Below are 18,943 nucleotides of genomic sequence, written 5' to 3' on the forward strand. Positions count from 1 at the left end.
CTTCATAGCATTCTTTTTAAAGAAGTAGTGATAACAAAAGAAAAATAAAATACTTAAGCGCATTCGAGACATATCAAGAATTGTACTCTAGTACAACAATTTTTTTTCTGTTTACATGAATATACCTTGTGTCACACTCTTGCGATTTTTGCTTTGATGTTTGCAGTGAATGATGCTCAAACATAATTTCTTTTATATTTGTCACCCGTTCAACTTGAATATAGCTTTTCAATTACCCTCTCAATATTTGTGTATTTAGATCATCTATAAATTAACTGTAGAAATGCGTATATTTAAAAGAACTAAAACTTACATTTAGTCTATTTATTCAAGGAGTATGATAATATCTTAACTTTGTGAAGATATATAATTGACAGCAAAACCAAACATAATTTTCTGTGAAACATGTTTCCACAAAGGAGACTGATATGTTGATCGTTGGTCAATGTATCAATGGAGCCTTGGAAGAGGTAGCGGCAGAGTATCTATGAAAAAAACCAAAATTGTATGTTACATGCTTAATCGTATCACTCGAATCATAATACCTTTCGATCTACTTATGTAATGCTTTTTTTGTGAGTTGATCATTTCCTCTATTGTATATTTTATTTATAGAATTCATTTCAGAAATTATAAAAAAAAACAACAAAAAGAGTGTTACCTAAATAAGCAGTTGATATACATAATAGCATAGAAGCTATACTAACAGGAGGCAAACCAAAAGTTAACATAGCCATGTTATTTGCAACAAGAGTCTTAATGACTTGATAAAGTTAGAGCGAGTTTATGTTAAGACAATAAGTAGTTTTTTTTTTTTTTTTTTTTTTTTTTTTTTTTTTTTTCCTTTTGTCATTCAAGGTGTCTTACCAAGAACTATGTACTTTTAAGCAACAATTTTATTTTGACAAAACAATAAAGACGGGAATTGTTTATTGCTTAAAGAGAAAGAAAATGCTATAGAAAGATAAAATAAAATAAAAAACGATATAATTTAATAAACAGTAGCAGTAGGAGCACTGATTTGAATTTCACCAAAAGGACGATCTTGCTTAACCTTGATCTTATCTTTAGTGGACAACAGCAAGACATCATAAAACATACGAGCAGCTTCGGACTTCTTACTGATAGAAGGCATAGCCAATTCATTGAAATTTACAAAGTTTTGAGTCGTGAGTTGGTTTTCAATGTTCTCCAAAGTGGCACGAGTGCTTGAGTTGAATGTCTGTGTGTTTTGAGCCATGAAGGGATCATAATCGCTGAAATCAGAACCATTGTTCTAATAGATGGATGAGTATGGACATTAATATTAAAGATGTACAACTTACTTTATCGAATTGTTTCAAAGCATCTTCATTGATACCAGCATCTCCACCAAAGTCATAGCCATCATCATCAAAGTTGAAGGCATCACCAGCGCCAGAAGTAAAAACATCACCAAGACGAGGTTCCTTGGGCAAATTACTGATCATACCAGAAGCACGACGCTTACGGTTTAATCCAGAGAACAGGTTATTCAATTCAGAACCAAGTACATCACCAAATGGCTTTGTGATATTGACAGTAGTCTTTTGCTTTGTGACACCAGCAAGATTAGCAGTGGTAGAGATAATAGCACTTGTATCAAGTGTGTATCTACGAAGATCTTCTTGAGAGATTTCTGTTACTTTGTCAACCACCAATCTTTTTCTTCTGCGTACAGTGGGTTCAGTTGATAATTCATCAATACCAAACATGTTGTCATCTTCTACAATACCAACTTCCATCAAATTATCAAGGGAGTCAGTAGGAAGAGCTGGTAAATCAAATTGAGCTGGTTCAGCATTCATATCATCACCATAGTCAGCACCATCATTCAAATCGAAATCGAAATTAACACCATCATCACCAATACCGCCAAGGTTGTCATTCAAGTTCATGTCTTTCATAGGATCAGCAATGGCATCCATGTCAAAGCCAGTATCGGTAAGACCTGCCTCATTATCACGACGGCCCACTTCAATACCGGCATTAAGGCCACGTTCAGTGTCATAATTGCCAAAGTTAAAACTACTCAAATCATTTAAATTGATGTCTTGAGACATGGAAATGTCACCAAGACTATCAAAAATAGGATCGTATTCGCTAGCAGGCACATTGGCATGAAAGGGAAGATCAGGAAGCAAGATATCAAATTCAGTCAACTTATCTTGCAAAGTGATTGTATTGACATTGGCAATAGAATGATGAATATCAGGCATGTTCACTTCACCTTTCTTGAAAGCCTTTCAAGAGATATTAGTGAATAGAAACAGACAAATTTACATACTAATTTGATCTTTGTAAGAGCTTCGTTACAGTCTTCTAAAAGATATCTTGTCTTTCTTGAATAGATACGAACAACACCAAGCAGCAATTGACCAGAAACACGCAAAGTCAAGGGTTCTTCGTCTTGGTTGGTAGTGATGGTTTCTAAATAAATGTTGTTAGTACAATCTATAATACATCTTCAAGTTACCAATCGTCTTTTCGAGGTTAGTTTGCAAGAATTGTGATTTGGAGATCTTCTTTTCCCAGTGAGAAGCAAGCCAAACACGAGCTAAAGGCCCTTGCTTTGTTCTTAGTTGATCAGATATCATTTCGCTTGGTTACAAAGATAAAGGAGTAAAGAAAAAAAAACCTTTTATTTACACGCGTAACAAATGACGCGCTGTTTTGAAATCGCGCTTAAAGAATTCGGGATATAAACTACAAGTTTACCTTTCTTTCGTCTAGAGAGTTTTTTAGTATGTTGGTCTAATCACTCTTGGTGGTGCTCCGGATTTCACTATAATCCCTTGCGGAAGGCTGTATCTCTTAGATATCAACAATTGTGTCAAGTACCAGGTAATTGAAGACATTTTGAAATGATGTCCTCTACTTGTGGTACTGGTATTGCCATCTGTAGCATTGAACAAGACAAGATATAAAGAATACTGACTCTAAGGAGCAACGAACGAAAAACCTAACATATCCTTTTTAGGACATATTGAGGGGTAGCTCAGATGACGGCTATTTTATTGAGATTATATAAGACCCATATAATCGTACTGAATGCTTCCACAAAAGCATTGTTTTCAGGATATTTCATATGGCTAGTCACTTTGCTTCACATACACTAGTTTCCATTTATACGATGGTTTTATTTCTTTAAAATAAAACTTTCATCCAATACAAAAAAAAATTACAAGTACTTCTAATACAATTTGGCATTTGCATAAGTATATAGTGCTTTATTTTGTCTACAGTTGCCTAGAAAATAGTGTTTATTACTGTAGTCATGTCAAATCATTGAACATGTATATCTTTGATCTATCTGTATTCAAAGACAAAGTGAAATTTATATTGACTTGTTCATTATAGTCAAAATCCCTTTTTTCAGCAGGGAGAAAGGTATCAAAAAGAAAGAATTGCTGATAAGATATGCATTATATTCTAAAAGCTGATAGCGTTTCAAATACGATAAACAAGTTTTTTTTCTCTTTGCAAAATCTAACAAGAAACGAGTTACTATTCTTTATCTAAAGTATCTTTAAATGTAGACTAAGGATGTCTGAGTAAGAAAAGGTATAACATAAGCATGTTTTCTATCAATAACCATGCCATCTAAACCTAATCTCGAGTCTTTAGTATTACTCGATATGCCTGGCAGGATAAAATATTCAAAACCAATGAAAACCGTCTTCTCTTTTTTCGTGTGTGTAAAGCACATCGGATTGTACTTATTCAAACTGTCCCGTGTACTTGCTTGTTGCTGTAACAAATCAATGCTGTTGCTTAGTAGTGTCATTTTTGGGCCCAAGATAAATGAAATGATTGGATAATATCTGATTCATGATGAGAAAGAAAGAAAATTCCCAGAGTACACACTTGTAAAAACAAGATAAAGTTTAATTCAATCGTCCTTTTTATTCTCTGTCTATTCGCTATTTTCTCGATCTATTCTCGGTTGAATTAAATGTATGTATGTAAGTAAACATTTGAAAATGCAACTCGATCTGTCCTTTCGCTGTTTCTTTTTTTTTTTTTTTTTTTTTTTTTGCATTAAAAAAGTGAATGACTATCTGTGCGTAGTACAATCAAACGTTTATCTATGATATCATTGGATGGCTGGTACAGTTGAACAACATAGAATTACCATAAAAAGACGACTATCTTCGGAATTTGTGGGGAGAGGGAAAAGTGACCAGATAAACAAAGTATGTGCAGATCACAAGACGCACTTTGTGTAACTCTCTTTCTTTTGATTCGACTTGAATGGGAAAACTTGTTTAATTCTGATGTGGGAATGGTTTCGTAATATTTTTTCTTTTAATACATCTTAGAGCTACAACAAAAAACAAATCGAAAGTTTATCAAAACTAGTGTTACATTAAAAGGAAATTATCATTTTCTCAGTAAAATGGTAAGACGATACACTCAAGTTGTTCTTTAAGATAAAGGTAAAAAAATTCATTGATAATAAAATAAAGTTTAAAACCACTCCATTTAAGTGAATTCAGTTATTTTATTTTATCAGAAGGAAGGTATTTGAATATCTCAGATTATTTCCTTTTATGTATCTTGTCTCTCACGATATTTATGCTAGCCAAAAATAACGATTTGATAGATCAAACCTATATAAACCAGTCTTGTTTTCTCTTTATTTATTCTTCCTTCATTTTTTTTTCTTTTATCAAAAAATGGCTGGTGAAAAAAAAGAAATAGACAATATGTCAAACTATTCTCACAAGGAAGAAACCAAGATAGAAACCTTGACTGATGAAAATGACAGAATCACTGTCAGTTCATTAGAAAGTCAAGAACAGCCTCAATTGAAAAGATCCCTTAAATCTCGTCACTTGGCTGTAAGTACTTGGCTGTTTATTTTGATTTACTCATGGTATTAGATGATTTCCCTTGGTGGTGTCATTGGTCAAGGTCTTTTCCTTTCTTCTGGTGCCAATTTAAACCATGCTGGTAAGAAGTAGTGTATTTTCTAGGCCATTACTAACATTAGTCTATAGGTCCTGCTGGTGCTCTTATAGCTTATGCAATCATTGGTTTTATTGTCTTCTGGGTCACTTTCTCTTTAGGTGAAATGGCCACTTATATTCCTGTAAGTAATAATCAAAGACCCGCCCTATCTGTTTGCATTATCTAATCTGTATTCAAATTTTTAGGTCTCAGGTTCATTCACCGTCTTCTGTCGTCGCTTTGTCGATACTTCCTTTGGTACAACAATTGGCTATAACTACTGGGCTTGTTGGGCTATTATTGTTGCTAGTGAACTTACTGCTTTACCTCTTATCATGGAATTTTGGACTACAAAAGTTCCCAGTTGGGCCTGTAAATATTAAATTATGTTCCCTTGTTCTTTCATCTAACCTCACAATAATAGGGTCTGGTATCTGGCTTGTCTTGATTTTCCTTCTCAATATGTTTGGTGCTCGTAGTTATGCTGAAGCCGAATACTGGTTCAGTGTGGTTAGTAGAACATACACACTTGTTATTGGTTTACTAAAATGTTATATTTCATAGATCAAAATTTTAGCTGTCCTTGTCTTTATCATTGTAGGCTGCATTACAAGTGGTGGTCTTATTGGGTAATAGACACCTTCTATATATGTAATTTACTTATCTCTCTTTATAGTAACACAACTCCTCACGAAGTCTATGGTTTCAAATACTGGAGTAACCCTGGAGCCTTCTCTAACGGTGCTCTTGGTGTCTTGAATGCTTTTGTCTTAGCCTCTTTTAGTATGCAAGGTACAGAAATCGTTGGTATCACAGCTGGTGAATGTGAAAACCCATTGAAGGTAAATACTTTCTACATTGCTTTTGCTTTTTGATTTAACCATCTTTATTAGCAAGTTCCCCGTGCCATCAGAAACGTATTCTGGCGTATTATTATTTTCTACTTGGGTTCAGGTAATGTGAACACAAACACGCATCATCATTTAATTTACTAACCTTTTTGATTAGTTTTTGTGATGGGTATGTTGATTCCTTGGAATGATCCCCGTAACTTGTCCGGCTCTGGCAGTGTCACTGTCTCTCCTTTCACTATTGTGTTCGAATTGGCTGGTTTATCAAGTGTTGCTCACATCATGAATGCTGTCATTTTGATTACTGTCCTTTCTTGTGCCAACAGTGGTATGTACGTCAGTTCCCGTATGTTGTGCGCCCTTTCCAATGAAGGTATTGCTCACCGCAAATTATGTAAGTAAGACACAGCAACAAAACGAACTTAAACTAACCATCGTCATTAGCTTACATTTCCAAGCGTGGTGTCCCTATTTATTCCTTGATCTGTACTACCCTTGTCTGTCTAATAACTTTTGCTACTTCATTTATTCCCGGAAAAGCTCTTTTCCTTGTCTTGACCAACCTCTCCGGTGTCGCTGGTTTCGTTACTTGGGGTGGTATTTGTTTTGCTCACTATCGTTTCCGTAAGGCACTCAAGCACCAAGGTCGTCTTACTTCTGATTTACCGATCACCACTCCTTTCCATCCCTTTGGTGATATCTTTGGCATGGTTGCCTGTACTGTAATTGCCTTGATTGCTGGTTACTCTTACTTTGTTCCTGCTGATGCCGTTGGTTTGATCGGTAACTATGGTGGTCTTATTGTCTGCGCCATTTTATACATCACTCTTAAGCTTTGGACCAAGTCTAAGATGATCCCTATTGATCAAATTGATTTGGATACTGGAAGAGCCGATTTCTCTAATATCAAAGAAGACAGTGAAAGCGAGATCACTGGTCCTTGGTACAAGCGTATCTTTAAGCGTATTGTGAATATCTTAACTTAGTTCTTTCTTTTTTTTTTATAATTATTTGTAATATTAATCTCTCTTTTAACATATAACTTATTTTATCCGTTATACAATTAATTCCCCTTTTCTTTTAAAATAAATCATGAAATATTTGAACAAACACTTGAATGTAGCATATGATCTCTTTTATCATTTCCTGACTTGGTGAGGGATATCTACAGTGATTTTTTATAGAATCAATGAACCATTGATTAGGTTTAAAAAGAGATTTCGCAAAACACAGTTACGCCCCTAGATTTGATTCAATGGCCACTAGAATCTCATTTCCCTAACAAATGTATCAAAATTGCTTATTCATGCCAATTCGAGAAGTTCCTGCGCCCATTTCAAGTTACAGCCTTTCCATAACAACTTGTCGCGTTTTAAATTTTTCTTGACGGATTTCAAAAATTGGCTTGTTGCATATTGAATTTACACTTGTCGCTTTACTATTTTAATTCTGATGAAGAGATGAAGATATTGAGTTAATGGAGTTAGATGAGCTTGGCGCTCAAGTTAAGAAACTAGTCACAACGGAATGCTATTTGAAACAACAGTCAGATGCCAAAGTTGAGACGGCAAAAACCGAGGAGGGACTTGCAATGAACACTAATCCCAAAAAGAAGACAAAAAATTAGCACATTCTATTCAGAATACGACAAGGTGAACTTAATCCTCCATATGCTGGCAAAGACACCCAAGAAAATTGCACCTGTAGCTAGAAAGCACGACATCAATGAGCGTACCGGTCAGCGTTGGTGGAATCAGTATAAGAACGATTCAGATTCTTTTTTCCTTCCAAAAGTCAAAGGAGATCACAAAAAGCTTAAAGAAGAGCATCGCGCTTTCTTGACTGACTTGCTAGACGAAGACCCTGCAATCAATGTCGAACAAGCACCGGAGCAGTTAGCTGCTAAGTTTGATGGACTGCAAATTGGAAAGTCAACAGTTCATAGCTTTATTACCAAAGACATGGGATTTACTTTTAAAAAAGCTGCTTTTCACATCCTTAAAAGAAATGATGAGGGTGCTATTGAATGAAGCACGATTCAAGTGGGCTAGACAAGTGATTGAAACGGACATGAGTTTTCTTAAAAACTATGTATTTATTGATGAGTCTGGCTTCTATATTAACATGAATCGTAGTGGTGTGTGGGCACCAAAGAGTGAGACATCCATCGTGAAGGTTGAAAATACTAAGGCCGTTTCAGCATATGCAGTCGTGAATGTCAGCATTCGAACTCCCAACTTAGCCACCAAGAAGCTTGTTCCTGTAGAGGTTGGTAAAGAGAAAACCGAGCAAATTCAAGAGATATCAAATTCTCGAAGAGGAGTCCCTGCAAAACCGTATCACTGAAGCCTGCAGCCAAATCCCTCAAAGCCATCTTTATGGTTTTGCTAAGCACTCTCATTTGAGCTTGGAAGATTGTTTGAATAAAAAAGCCATTTAATCTCTTTCTATTACCCATAGACTCTTTATGACTCTCGTACAACTTAGTTAGTTTATATCAGAGTTATGCATAGGAAAGCTTTGATGGCTTGCACCAAAGCGACAGGTCAAAAAAAAAATGCAACAAGTGTTTATAAATTGCGACAAGTTGTTATGGAAAGATTGTATTTTTTCATCCGCAGCATAAAAGCAGTCTAATAATTAAAGGTCACTGACAGATCGTCAACAACTTATAAAAAGCATTTTTTTGTTCCTCTTTTCTCTTTTCTCTCTTCTCTGCATATATTACAATGGTTGCTATTGTTTCCAACGAAATGAATGAATTCGTTAGTTCTCTTCCACAAGGGAACTATGTTGAAGCAGTCCGTAACTCTTGCACGCGTTTCATAGAACAGAGTCCTATCAATATATCTGAAGAAGGCATCCACAATTTCTTAACAAAGCTGGATAAATTACAATACGAAGAACTCGCCTATGACTCTACAATGAAAATGCCACTTCGTTTCGAAAAAGTAGAAGACGAGATAAACTTTGTCACTTTTATTGACCTATTGAACTTTGGTAGTGGTTATCGCGTCCCACTTCATGAATTGGCTGGCAGAGGGTAAATAAATTGCTCGACTTTCACATACTCATCATGCAATTCTATAGTGCTTTTGATACGATCCGATTTGGAGCCATGTCTTTTCATATTGGTGGTAAACCTATGGACGCAGAAACATTTAAGAATATCTCGATCTTTGAAGTATCTGAAATATTTCAACTGCCTATTGACAGAGAAGTACGCCATGAAACACTTGATTTTGTCACCATGACAGAACCCACAGCCCTCAAACCTTTTGCAGCTGGCCTAACAACTGTTCTCAACACAACAGGTGATTACTTGAAAGCCCATAATTACAAGGATCTCGCAGATTTCATCATGAATCATGTCAAGAAGCAGCCTCAGAATGCCTCCTATCTTGTCGAACAATTCATTCAAGCATTTCCTGGTCTTCATGATAGCTATCAATTTCCTAATATCTCTGAACCTGTCTACTTGTACAAGAAAGCCCAAATTATTGTGTATCACTTGTGGTTCACATTTAGAGAACAACTTCCTCAGTATTTTGACTTTAAAGACATTGACACATTGACTGTGTTTTCAGACAATGTGATCCCCACCATGCTGATTCATTTGGGTGTGATTACAGATGTTCCTGAACAATGGCAGCAAGATATCAACAACAATAAGGATCTTAGTGTCCAAATAGCCACTACATTAAGAGCAGCGGGTGTTGTTGCCTGCGAGGAGATTGTCAAGGCTTCAAAAGCAGGTACTGGACCTGTTGCTCATATGACAACAGGTGGACTGGATGTTTATTTGTGGAGATTGGGCAAAGAGGGTGATTATAGAAAAGTGCCTCGCTTCCAATTAAAGGACACTGTGATGTTTTAATTATTGTTTTGTTTCCCAGTCAGCATATTTAGCTGCTGCACTCATTCTTTCAATAAATTCTGATTTGACACATGAGTCTGAATTGATGCGTGATAGTAGCTGGTTTTCGTGTTCTGCAAGAACGGTTGATTTTGATCTATCTGAATAAGCCGTAATTTTAATGTTGTATAGTTTACAGTCTAGGGACCCAAGTGCTGGGGACAGGAAATAATAGCGAGGATATTCAAAATCTTGTTGTTCTCCTTTGAGTTGGACTGCTGGTACATGGATTGGATGGTTAAGATCACTAGGGTTTTCAAATGTGGCTTCAATATAAGGTTTTTGTTTAGTATTGAAAGGTCTATGCAGTTGTACTAGCCAAGAATAACTTTCATAAGTAAATAACTGAAAAAATCAACCCTAAACTTACTGTGCACCGAGTTGTTCATTTTTTGCGTTGATAGCAAAACTTGCGCTTAGGTCTTCAAAGTACTTTGACTTTTTAAAGTGAGGTTCTTTCACCTTTTTATCAAACAAACAACCACAAGAAAAATTCATTAAAGAAAAAAGAAAAAAAAAGAAAAAAGAGTCTTGTTCGGACTGACAATTGAATGCTTATTATGTCATTTGGATAATAGGAAGCAAACCAGATTATTCCCGAATTTCATTTTCTCTTTCACTTTCTTATTTTCTTATGAGCCATTTGTTTCGAGATTATCGATTTGGCTCCGAAATTGACAGTTCAGAAGGTCGTTCAGTTGCATCTTCGCTTATAGCACCCAACTCGGATAGACCTTCGATTCAAGATAATGCCTATTATGAACCTTTGACTTCAAGCTTACTCGCTAAAAAGAATCAACTTGACAGTCGGGAGCACAAAGAAGATCCGTCAAAAAAGACAAAAACAAAATCCATTTCACGAAAAGTGCCAAAAAATTTTGTTGATTCCAACGACTCGGAACGTGGTACACAATATCATACATCAAACAGTAGTCAATCGGTAAATACAAGTCATGCTTCTTACAGCCAAAACACGTTTGAACATAATTCACAATCAAATACAGACAGAGCAAGGCGATTTTCTGGACTAATCAGATTGTCAGCAGCTCATATTGCACTAAAAAGAAGCGATAAAGAGGAGCAATCCCAGCACGCCTTGTATAATATATTCCGTGCACTATCGACGATTGCTTCACGCGTCATGAATTGTCGTGTTTCGGAACCAATGGATACCCGTATGTCCGTAGACGAGTTCATTTCACTATCTGAATATTTAAAGACAATGAAGCCATTTTCAATAAGCGATGAACAGCAGCAATTGGGACAAAATCAACCAATTCCTGAAACAATTCATTCTGACTCTCTAGAAACTAACCAATATACAACTTCTGAATTCAGCAAAAAAAGAAGAAAGTTTGGAAGCTTGGGCTACATGTTTTCCTTTGCACCTTCAAGGCATATCACTAGCAAATACAGCGACACAGAAGACGAAGAAGAGTCAAACGATACAGATAATCTATTGTCTCCCCCCTCTGCTTCTGATCATGACGCCACTGACTTTCGCTCCTCAAGTAACATATTTTATTTCATGTGTCATGCGTTTCAATTTGTTAAAAACTATGTTCAACCAGTAAAAGACAATTACATACAGATCCAATTTCAAGGCTGGTCCTTGTTTCTATTCTCACCTACTAGTCAAATACGCTTAATGTTGTGGAAAATAATTGGGTCCAAGTATGTAAAATAGAGGATTTCTATTTTAGAGTCACTCATAGTTTATTTCTAGACAGTTTGAAGTCTTTGTTTTCGTACTCTTACTATGCCAATGGGCTATACTTTCTCTTGTACCAATTCGATTTAGCGCAAAGGAACCTTTTTTTTCATATCCAGTAGACTATTTACTTTTCATCATTAACTCGGTGTTCACGTGAGTAAGAATACCTATTTAAAAGAAAGGATACAAGACAAACTAACTTGTTCATGTGGTATGTAGATTTGAATTGCTGTCAAAGATAGTGGTATACGGCTTTTGCTTGAACAAGCACTCGCTAAAAAAGCCTACTCTATCTTCAATCTTTGGTCGTGTTGTCAATGTGCTAGGTATGTCTTTAGCTGAACGCGAATCGACTATAAAATATCGACGATTATCCATTCAAAGCCAAGATAGCGATAAAAGTGATACGACATCTATTCATTATCTTCGGCAGCGATTGCCTGCTTTTGCCGCTAATCCACAGTCCCGCTCTACGTCTTTCTCAAGTGCTTCAAATATAAGTCATCGTCAAAATAGAATACAAGACGATGGTAGTGATTGTTTAACCAATGGTTCGTCTCAATTGATTGAATCCTTTAAGCGAAGACCTCGCAATGGTAATGGACGCAAACAAGAAGACATCAATACAAACTTAGCTGCTGCTAAATATCAAATCCTTGCTAGTCTTAAACCAACATTAGGCAACGACTCTTCAACTGTACAAACACTTGAAGTAACTCACAAAGTCTTTTTATCAAGTATAGCCAACATAATTGACTTGATATCTATTGGCTCATATTGGGTTGATGTTGCTATGCTGCTCTGCTTCCATCAGTTGCCTTGGTCTGTCTTTCAAGCATGCGCTTGTATTCGAATTTTTCGCTTGTTGGTACTGACAGAAGGCACATCAGTCATTATGGAATCTATCTTCAGTAGTCTGGATATGTTAAAAAATGTCATGGGCTTCTTTGTCTTTTTCTGGATTTTATTTTCTCTGGCAGCACTTGGTCTTTTTATGAACGCATTTAGTCGACAATGCGCAGTTTTACCACTAACTCAGAATCAAACCATTCAATACGTTGAGCCTCGAATCTCTTGCAGTGGTTATATTCTAAACGAATCTCAGGAGCGCACAGGCGTCTTTGACCTTGAGTCCAAAACACAGTTTGCCTATATGGGTGCTGACGGGCATTACTGTCATTTCGGTCAAATATGTGTCCAGGATTCAATCAACCAACCTGAACATGGTTACATGAGCTTTGACAACATCTTTTACGCCATGCTTAATATGTTTACCATTATTTCAACTGAAAATTGGACTGATTTGCTCTATATCACACAAAACAGCATATCTACTATAGGAGCAGCTGCTTTTTATTCGGTTTGCATTTATTTAATGACGTTTATTCTCGTTCCTATGTTTATTGCTGTGATTACAACTTCATTTTCACGCAGTAGAGGAGACATGCGACAGAGTGCTTTTTCTTCTCGTGAAAAGGCCTCTAAGAAAGCATTTTTAAGCTCTAAAAAGAGTAGGAAAGAGCCTAATCGTATGCTTTCAAATGAAGAAGAGGAAGAAGAAGAAATAGAAGAATGGGTTTACGACGAAAGTGCGGATTTAAACAATAGAGCAGCACATACAATTCTGAAAAGAATGTCCAGACTGAAGAACTTGACGTATACAATGATTTATCATGCTCGATTCAAGTACTTTTGGAGCATTATGGTGTTGATAAATATGATTGCTATGTCGTTTTTTCAATCAAGTTTTTCTATAGAACATAAACAGCTTTTAGGTAAATTATGCTTATGCTGGGTCACTCGTTAAAGCATTTCATATGTAGATCTCTCTAATCGAATCTTTAACATCATGTTTGTTCTGGAGATTCTGATGCGTGTCTATGGAAGCTTGGGCTGGAAGCAATTCTGGTATCGCAAATTCACGAACAAAACTGACTTTGTTCTCATGTTGGGCACTATACTGGGCGAATTTTCGTTTATTAAGTCGAGCAAATATCATCATTTGTTTGTTCTATTTGCTATTCTAAGATCTTATCGCATAGCATATCTGTTTCCCGGTGTGCTTCAATTGATTGTAAGTTAATTATGAACTTGTCTGCTTGATAATTAATAATTACTCATAGTCAGATGTAGTCGGTGAAGGACAAGGCATTATAAATCTTACTTTTTTCACTTTTCTTGTTCTTTTTCTATTATCACCATTATCTGTTCAACTATTTGGTGGCGATTTTACATTTGTAGACGAAAACGAACCTTCAATGAGGTTTGACAACTTTTACCAAGCTTTTTTGTCCGTATTTCAAGTAAGACAACGATAAATAAAGAGGAAAATGGTGCTAATTTAATTTTCTCTAGATAATGACAGGTGAAAACTGGACAGATATACTTTATGATGCAATGTACAGTCAAGAGTACGCATCTATTACTTATGCTGCTGTCTTTGTCACATTTCTTTACTTTGCTGTTCATTGTAAGAATTTCTTCCTTTTTTTCTGAAAAAGACTCATTTGTCATATAGATTTAGTGCTTAACCTTTTTGTCGCTGTCATTATGGAGAACTTTGATCTCGAGGAAGAGGAGATCAAAAAGATTCAGATTAAGAAATATATAAGAGAACGACAGTGGAAGCCTGAGTATTTTAAACTCGATAGGATTACAAGGTAACCTTCAAACTTTGACAGGACTCTCACATTTTTTATAATAGATTTTTGTTGCCATTTTCTATCATGCAAGACGAAAAGAAGCTCAAATTGAAAAACATACCTCAAAGTTTAGTAGCCCGTGTGACAAGCTATAAATTCAAGGAATTTTTTGTCCAGGAGAATTACAGCGGTGAAGACGAAGACGAATCTTTAGTTTCCTATTGTGAACATGTATCGCTTCCTCGAAGACTTTTAAATCTCTTAACATTTAAATCAAATTATTCACTCTATCATCAGTATCGTCCTTCGTCTATTTCATCAAGCAGAAGTAGCGTAGCTAGTAGTCGACGAACATCTATATTCTCTCAGCACAGTACACATTATAGTGTTTATAATGGCCATCATCAAGTGTTACCTGGATATTTTACAAGCGATTTTGAAGAAGAAGAGATGCCAGTTAAATATGGTGATGAATATGAAGTCAATGTTGCAAAAGAAAACAAGGCAGTTATTATCGAAAATTTGAATCTTTTTCGCTCTATGATGGTACTCGGTAACGACAGTACACTGCGTAAACTGTGTACTAGGCTTGTTGGTAGTCGAAATTACAAAAAGCTCATTATTGCTTTGATTTGTGTCAGTTCGATATTAGCATTATGGGCAGATGAATCCAGTCGCCTTCGTTATCCCCAACTTATTTCGACTTGCATTGAACCTGTGCACGCGGTCCTTCTTGCCTTTTACTTGACAAATGCCTTGATTCATATGGTAGCAGATGGTATCTTTATTTTGCCAAAATCATATTTGCGCAAGATTTGGAATATACTTGACGTCTTAGGTCTGCTTACTCAAGTTGTCTTAACGTTATTGAATCTAATCACTAACTCAACTGAAGAATCAAAACACTATACAAGCTATTTGCGAGTGCTAAGGACAATAAGATTGCTTCGAATCATGTATCACTTCGAAAATATGCGAGTCATATTCTTGGATTTGTTGTATGGGTTACCGAAAATGGTTGATGTAGTGACATTGAACTTGCTTGTATTTATTCCGTTTGCTATCTATGGATACTATCTGTTTAGCGGCCGATTCTTACAGTGTAATGATGCTAACATGGGCTCCAGACAAGTCTGCTTGGGTGAATTCAAGTCCTCAGACGGCGACACAAACGACATACTATTGCCTAGAGTATGGAGAAATCCTTACGACTATTCTTTTGACACTTTTGGGAAATCCCTTTTGCACTTGTTTGAATGTGCATCTGGAGAAGGATGGGTAAATATATCAAAGATAAAAAAGAATCCTTGACTAACCAATTCAGATTCGTTCACTATTTACTGCAATGAGTATTGATGCCAACTCAAATGATATTCAACCTAGATTCAATTGGTCTTCAACTGCCATATTTAGCTCACTTTATTATGTCGTATTTATGTTTGTAGCTTCACTTTGCTCGATTCAACTATTTATTGGTGTAAGTTCGTTGGCGGGAGGGGGATGCATTATCTTACATGTACATTTAGGTGTTTTTGGAAATTTTTAAGCAAAGAAATGGCATTGCTTCACTTACAAACACACAGAGACAGTTTCAAGACCTTCAAAGACAACTCTCGTTGATCAAGCCTTCTAGAAGAGCATATAGACCTCCTGATGGTACATTACGAGCCACACTTTATGACCTTGTGATAGATAAGCGTGGTAAATTTGCAAGGTTCATGGCTGGAGTTATAATGGCAAACGTGGTTGTATTTGCTACTGAGCATGTAAATCAGCCATTATGGCTCACCAAATTTCAAAGTAAATCAACATATATAGATCGAACTTGAAATCTAATATTCTAAAAAAAATAGCTGTTTCGTCTGGCGTCTTTGTATGTCTTTATATCTTTGAGATAGTAACAAAGATTCTTGGACTAGGGTTTTCAAAGGTAACAATGATTAATAATATACATGCCTCTTTAAAAAATTGGGCTTTCCCTTTAGTGGATATCTGCTAGCTGGAACATCTATGATTTCGCGTTGGTCAGTTTAGGTAAATTACTTGAAATCTTATCAACTTTTATAAAGCGACTAAATAATCTCACCAATTGATAGTTCTCTTGACATATATTTCAAAGCTGTATATTCAGAATGACTCATCTTTCAAACTTGGCCTTGAATTGTCCAGTAAATTGTTTTCAGTAGGCATCGCTTTCCGACTAGCACAACGTATTGAATCTCTAGACACATTATTTAAATCAATCAAGTAAGATACATATAAAGTAAAATAGATAATGCTCACACATTTATACCAGACGCGCTGCTCCTTCTATTTTTTCCGTCACTTCTGTGTTTGGAATAGTCATGATCTGTTTTGGTGTCATATTTCAAGAAAACTTCTCATCGACTAGATATGGGCCTTATGGAAATGAGCATGCTAACTTTCGATCATTGTTTAACACCATGTTGACCCTATTTCGTATTACTACGGGTGAAGATTGGGTAGATACTTGCTACAAAAAAAGAATCATTGGCTGATAAATTTGATAGGATGCTCTTATGCATGATTTCTTTGTTCTCTCTCCCTCTTGTGTTGGCAAGGATGATTGCGGCTCACCTATGTATGCAGTAGTCCTCTTTTCTATTTTTTATGTTATTTGTACGTATATCTTTGTTAATCTCTTTACAATGGTATGTTATATGCACAAAAGGAGGATTTGCTTTGACATTTGTCTTTATAGATTGTCATTGATAATTTTTCTTTTACCTTTGATAAAAGAAATCAATTTACGTTGATTACAAGATCAGACTTAAGAAGGTGAGTGTAATTGTTTAGTATTTTTTTGTAATTTAAAACAATTTTTTTTTATGTAGCTTTAAAACTGCTTGGTCAATATTGGATCCTTCTGCAACTGGGTTTATAAACATTGATCAAGTACCGCAGTTCTTAAATGTGAGTGAAGTTTTTTCGTAATAATAAATCTAACCTTAGCATAGTGCTTAAATGGTATTTTTTCCATTCAAGTTTATGATAAAGAGCATAGCATAAATGCTTTACTAGACGTTGCTAATCAGATTGATATAAATCCTGCACATTTGGTTACTATACCTCGGTCGGACGCATACGTACCTGATGGCAATAATATAAATTCAGAAAGAAATTTCAATCTCTACGAATTAAACCAACGACTGTCGACTATTGATCCACAAGCTATTAAAGAAAGAAAGCAAAAATATACAGAAGTTTATCAGGTAATTTTGAGAAATTATGTATTGTGTATTCATGTGAGCTTAGGAAATTATAAATTCAGCGTCTCGCAAAGGTATTGCTTTTCAAGACATGTTACGTATTTTGGCGTTACAGCTGGTTGACGTCTCAAAATCCCTAACGTTTGATGAGCTTGTTCATCGCGCTAAAGTCAGGGACAAAATTGCAAAGCAATTAGCTATGGAAAAAGCACGGGGATTAGTGACTATGATAGTCAAAAGGAGAGAATTTTTGAAATTGCATCAAAAAGAAAAGAATCTAATGTCTCACCAAAATCATCATGGCCGAGATAGTATAGCCATAGTAGGAAAATGGCTAAAACTGCCTCATGTCGATAGGAAAGTAGCCTCCCCTATAAAGAAGCCGCCTAGTATTATGCGGCCTATACAACAATCTAATGAAAACTATCAAACTAATAGTAATGAAAGCTCTGGTAAAAAAAAAAACAAACTTTCATTTTTACATATTTGCTAATAGACCTCCTTGTCATTACAGTACCTAAAATCGTAGTGCAAAATTTTGATGGAAAAAGTGATGATGACTTGACAAACGTATGTTCATCATTTGACAATCAGCAAAATGCATCGAAGCTATTTGAACAATCCTCTGCAGAGTGGTATCCTAAAACAAATGCTTCAGAAACTTTTTTAAGAAGATCATCATCTGCTTCAACTATTAACAAAGCACCAGAAAATTCAATGCTTCAAAATTGGCCTAGAAGAAACTCGACTAATTCAGCTCAATTTATTAGAAAAGCACATTCCATGCCTTCTATTTTGATGAGCATGGGAGCAGAAACTATTTATAACCAAGTTTTGAGTAGTGATATACATTTGTCTACAGATGAGGATGCTTTCACCAAGTGTTATTCATTAGACGATATAGCAAAAGATATGAACGAACAAATGGCTAATGAAATTATGTGTAAATTCCAGAGTAGTATATGGTCAGGTATGCAGTGCATTCATTTTCATATAATAGGAATGATGCTCATATATATGCCTCAAAATAGATATGCTCGTTGAATTAGAATAGGGCTTTAGCGCACGATTATTCTTGTCTATGTATGTTTGATCAGAACAAGATTTAAATAAATCTAATGAAATTAAATTTTACTGATAGATTTCAGAGAAAAATCAATGTATGAAATTCTTTATTATATTCTATTCTAGTATCATGTTCATCCAAAATCAAGGCAACATGATGTATCTGTATCAGTAAGCGTAATGTTACTGGCATAGTTGTGTAATACCTCTCATCAAAGCTCAAGTTCGACCAAGGCTTGTTTTGAGCTATAATAAAAAATAACAGTTGAAGAGTGGGTTGTTTGTTTCTTCCTTTTGCGTAACACTACCTTCTCAATTGCGTGGGATGCATAATCGAAAATAGTTTTATTTGGAGACCTTGGTTCAGGAGATCTATTCTTTGTATCTGGAATTGATGGCCGAGTACGATAAGCGTTTTCTACACCAAAAGGATGATCAGACAGGTGTCAATTCTAGGCAGTAGAAAGCTGTTATTTGACAAGGAATCTGAAGCACGTTTAGTCGGAAGCATGTCAAGCTATGGAAAATAGCAGGGAATAGCAGGGAATAGCAAA

General features: G+C 35.7%; 6 protein-coding genes across 6 annotated transcripts; 4 read left to right on the forward strand and 2 right to left on the reverse strand.

Moving 5' to 3' along the window:
- Positions 1–878: 878 nt before the first annotated feature.
- Positions 879–2,703, reverse strand: B0P05DRAFT_524578 (Rec8 like protein-domain-containing protein). Its single transcript, XM_051576218.1, has 4 exons — positions 2,495–2,703; positions 2,306–2,448; positions 1,326–2,261; positions 879–1,276 (listed from the first exon to the last, which is right to left on the reverse strand). The coding sequence occupies exons 1-4, from the start codon at positions 2,613–2,615 to the stop codon at positions 992–994; spliced, it is 1,485 nt and encodes a 494-aa protein (XP_051439166.1). The 5' UTR covers positions 2,616–2,703; the 3' UTR covers positions 879–991.
- A 1,935-nt stretch (positions 2,704–4,638) lies between these two features.
- On the forward strand, positions 4,639–6,934 carry B0P05DRAFT_524590 (amino acid permease/ SLC12A domain-containing protein). The gene is made up of 10 exons (XM_051576219.1): positions 4,639–4,862; positions 4,905–4,974; positions 5,022–5,113; positions 5,178–5,343; positions 5,396–5,481; positions 5,536–5,600; positions 5,648–5,813; positions 5,865–5,925; positions 5,980–6,216; positions 6,267–6,934. Exons 1-10 carry the CDS (start codon positions 4,698–4,700, stop codon positions 6,806–6,808), a joined length of 1,650 nt encoding a protein of 549 aa, XP_051439167.1. The 5' UTR covers positions 4,639–4,697; the 3' UTR covers positions 6,809–6,934.
- Positions 6,935–7,336: 402 nt separating this feature from the next.
- B0P05DRAFT_172902 (uncharacterized protein) lies at positions 7,337–7,968 on the forward strand. The gene is made up of 2 exons (XM_051573139.1): positions 7,337–7,913; positions 7,958–7,968. Exon 1 carries the CDS (start codon positions 7,493–7,495, stop codon positions 7,850–7,852), a length of 360 nt encoding a protein of 119 aa, XP_051439168.1. The 5' UTR covers positions 7,337–7,492; the 3' UTR covers positions 7,853–7,913; positions 7,958–7,968.
- Positions 7,969–8,575: 607 nt separating this feature from the next.
- Positions 8,576–9,699, forward strand: B0P05DRAFT_577057 (uncharacterized protein; the record flags this gene model as incomplete). Its single annotated transcript, XM_051581755.1, has 2 exons — positions 8,576–8,865; positions 8,913–9,699. 2 exons carry the CDS (start codon positions 8,576–8,578, stop codon positions 9,697–9,699), a joined length of 1,077 nt encoding a protein of 358 aa, XP_051439169.1.
- On the reverse strand, positions 9,700–10,236 carry B0P05DRAFT_583334 (uncharacterized protein; the record flags this gene model as incomplete). Its single annotated transcript, XM_051582241.1, has 2 exons — positions 9,700–10,066; positions 10,109–10,236. The coding sequence occupies 2 exons, from the start codon at positions 10,234–10,236 to the stop codon at positions 9,700–9,702; spliced, it is 495 nt and encodes a 164-aa protein (XP_051439170.1).
- A 109-nt stretch (positions 10,237–10,345) lies between these two features.
- B0P05DRAFT_633979 (Ion transport protein-domain-containing protein) lies at positions 10,346–18,488 on the forward strand. The gene is made up of 19 exons (XM_051583532.1): positions 10,346–11,412; positions 11,672–13,227; positions 13,276–13,526; positions 13,576–13,755; positions 13,808–13,922; positions 13,971–14,112; positions 14,157–15,372; positions 15,419–15,571; positions 15,621–15,894; positions 15,948–16,024; positions 16,080–16,128; positions 16,191–16,341; positions 16,391–16,577; positions 16,626–16,766; positions 16,817–16,893; positions 16,950–17,028; positions 17,073–17,327; positions 17,371–17,776; positions 17,839–18,488. Exons 1-19 carry the CDS (start codon positions 10,373–10,375, stop codon positions 18,366–18,368), a joined length of 6,879 nt encoding a protein of 2,292 aa, XP_051439171.1. The 5' UTR covers positions 10,346–10,372; the 3' UTR covers positions 18,369–18,488.
- Positions 18,489–18,943: the final 455 nt, after the last annotated feature.

The sequence above is a fragment of the Gilbertella persicaria genome (assembly GCF_025201335.1).
Source record: "Gilbertella persicaria strain CBS 190.32 chromosome Unknown B0P05scaffold_3, whole genome shotgun sequence".
NCBI lineage: Eukaryota > Fungi > Mucoromycota > Mucoromycetes > Mucorales > Choanephoraceae > Gilbertella > Gilbertella persicaria.

Coding starts and splice junctions, on each gene's coding strand:
- B0P05DRAFT_633979 (XM_051583532.1), top strand. CDS start 10,373: ATGAGCCATTTGTTTCGAGATTATCGATTTGGCTCCGAAATTGACAGT. Junction 16,129..16,190: donor TTTCGCGTTGGTCAGTTTAG/GTAAATTACTTG, acceptor ACCAATTGATAG/TTCTCTTGACATATATTTCA. Junction 16,767..16,816: donor TTGTTAATCTCTTTACAATG/GTATGTTATATG, acceptor TTGTCTTTATAG/ATTGTCATTGATAATTTTTC.
- B0P05DRAFT_524578 (XM_051576218.1), bottom strand. CDS start 2,615: ATGATATCTGATCAACTAAGAACAAAGCAAGGGCCTTTAGCTCGTGTT. Junction 2,262..2,305: donor CTCTTACAAAGATCAAATTA/GTATGTAAATTT, acceptor ATCTCTTGAAAG/GCTTTCAAGAAAGGTGAAGT. Junction 1,277..1,325: donor CTTTGAAACAATTCGATAAA/GTAAGTTGTACA, acceptor TCCATCTATTAG/AACAATGGTTCTGATTTCAG.
- B0P05DRAFT_172902 (XM_051573139.1), top strand. CDS start 7,493: ATGCTGGCAAAGACACCCAAGAAAATTGCACCTGTAGCTAGAAAGCAC.
- B0P05DRAFT_524590 (XM_051576219.1), top strand. CDS start 4,698: ATGGCTGGTGAAAAAAAAGAAATAGACAATATGTCAAACTATTCTCAC. Junction 5,114..5,177: donor AAATGGCCACTTATATTCCT/GTAAGTAATAAT, acceptor TCAAATTTTTAG/GTCTCAGGTTCATTCACCGT. Junction 6,217..6,266: donor TATTGCTCACCGCAAATTAT/GTAAGTAAGACA, acceptor CATCGTCATTAG/CTTACATTTCCAAGCGTGGT.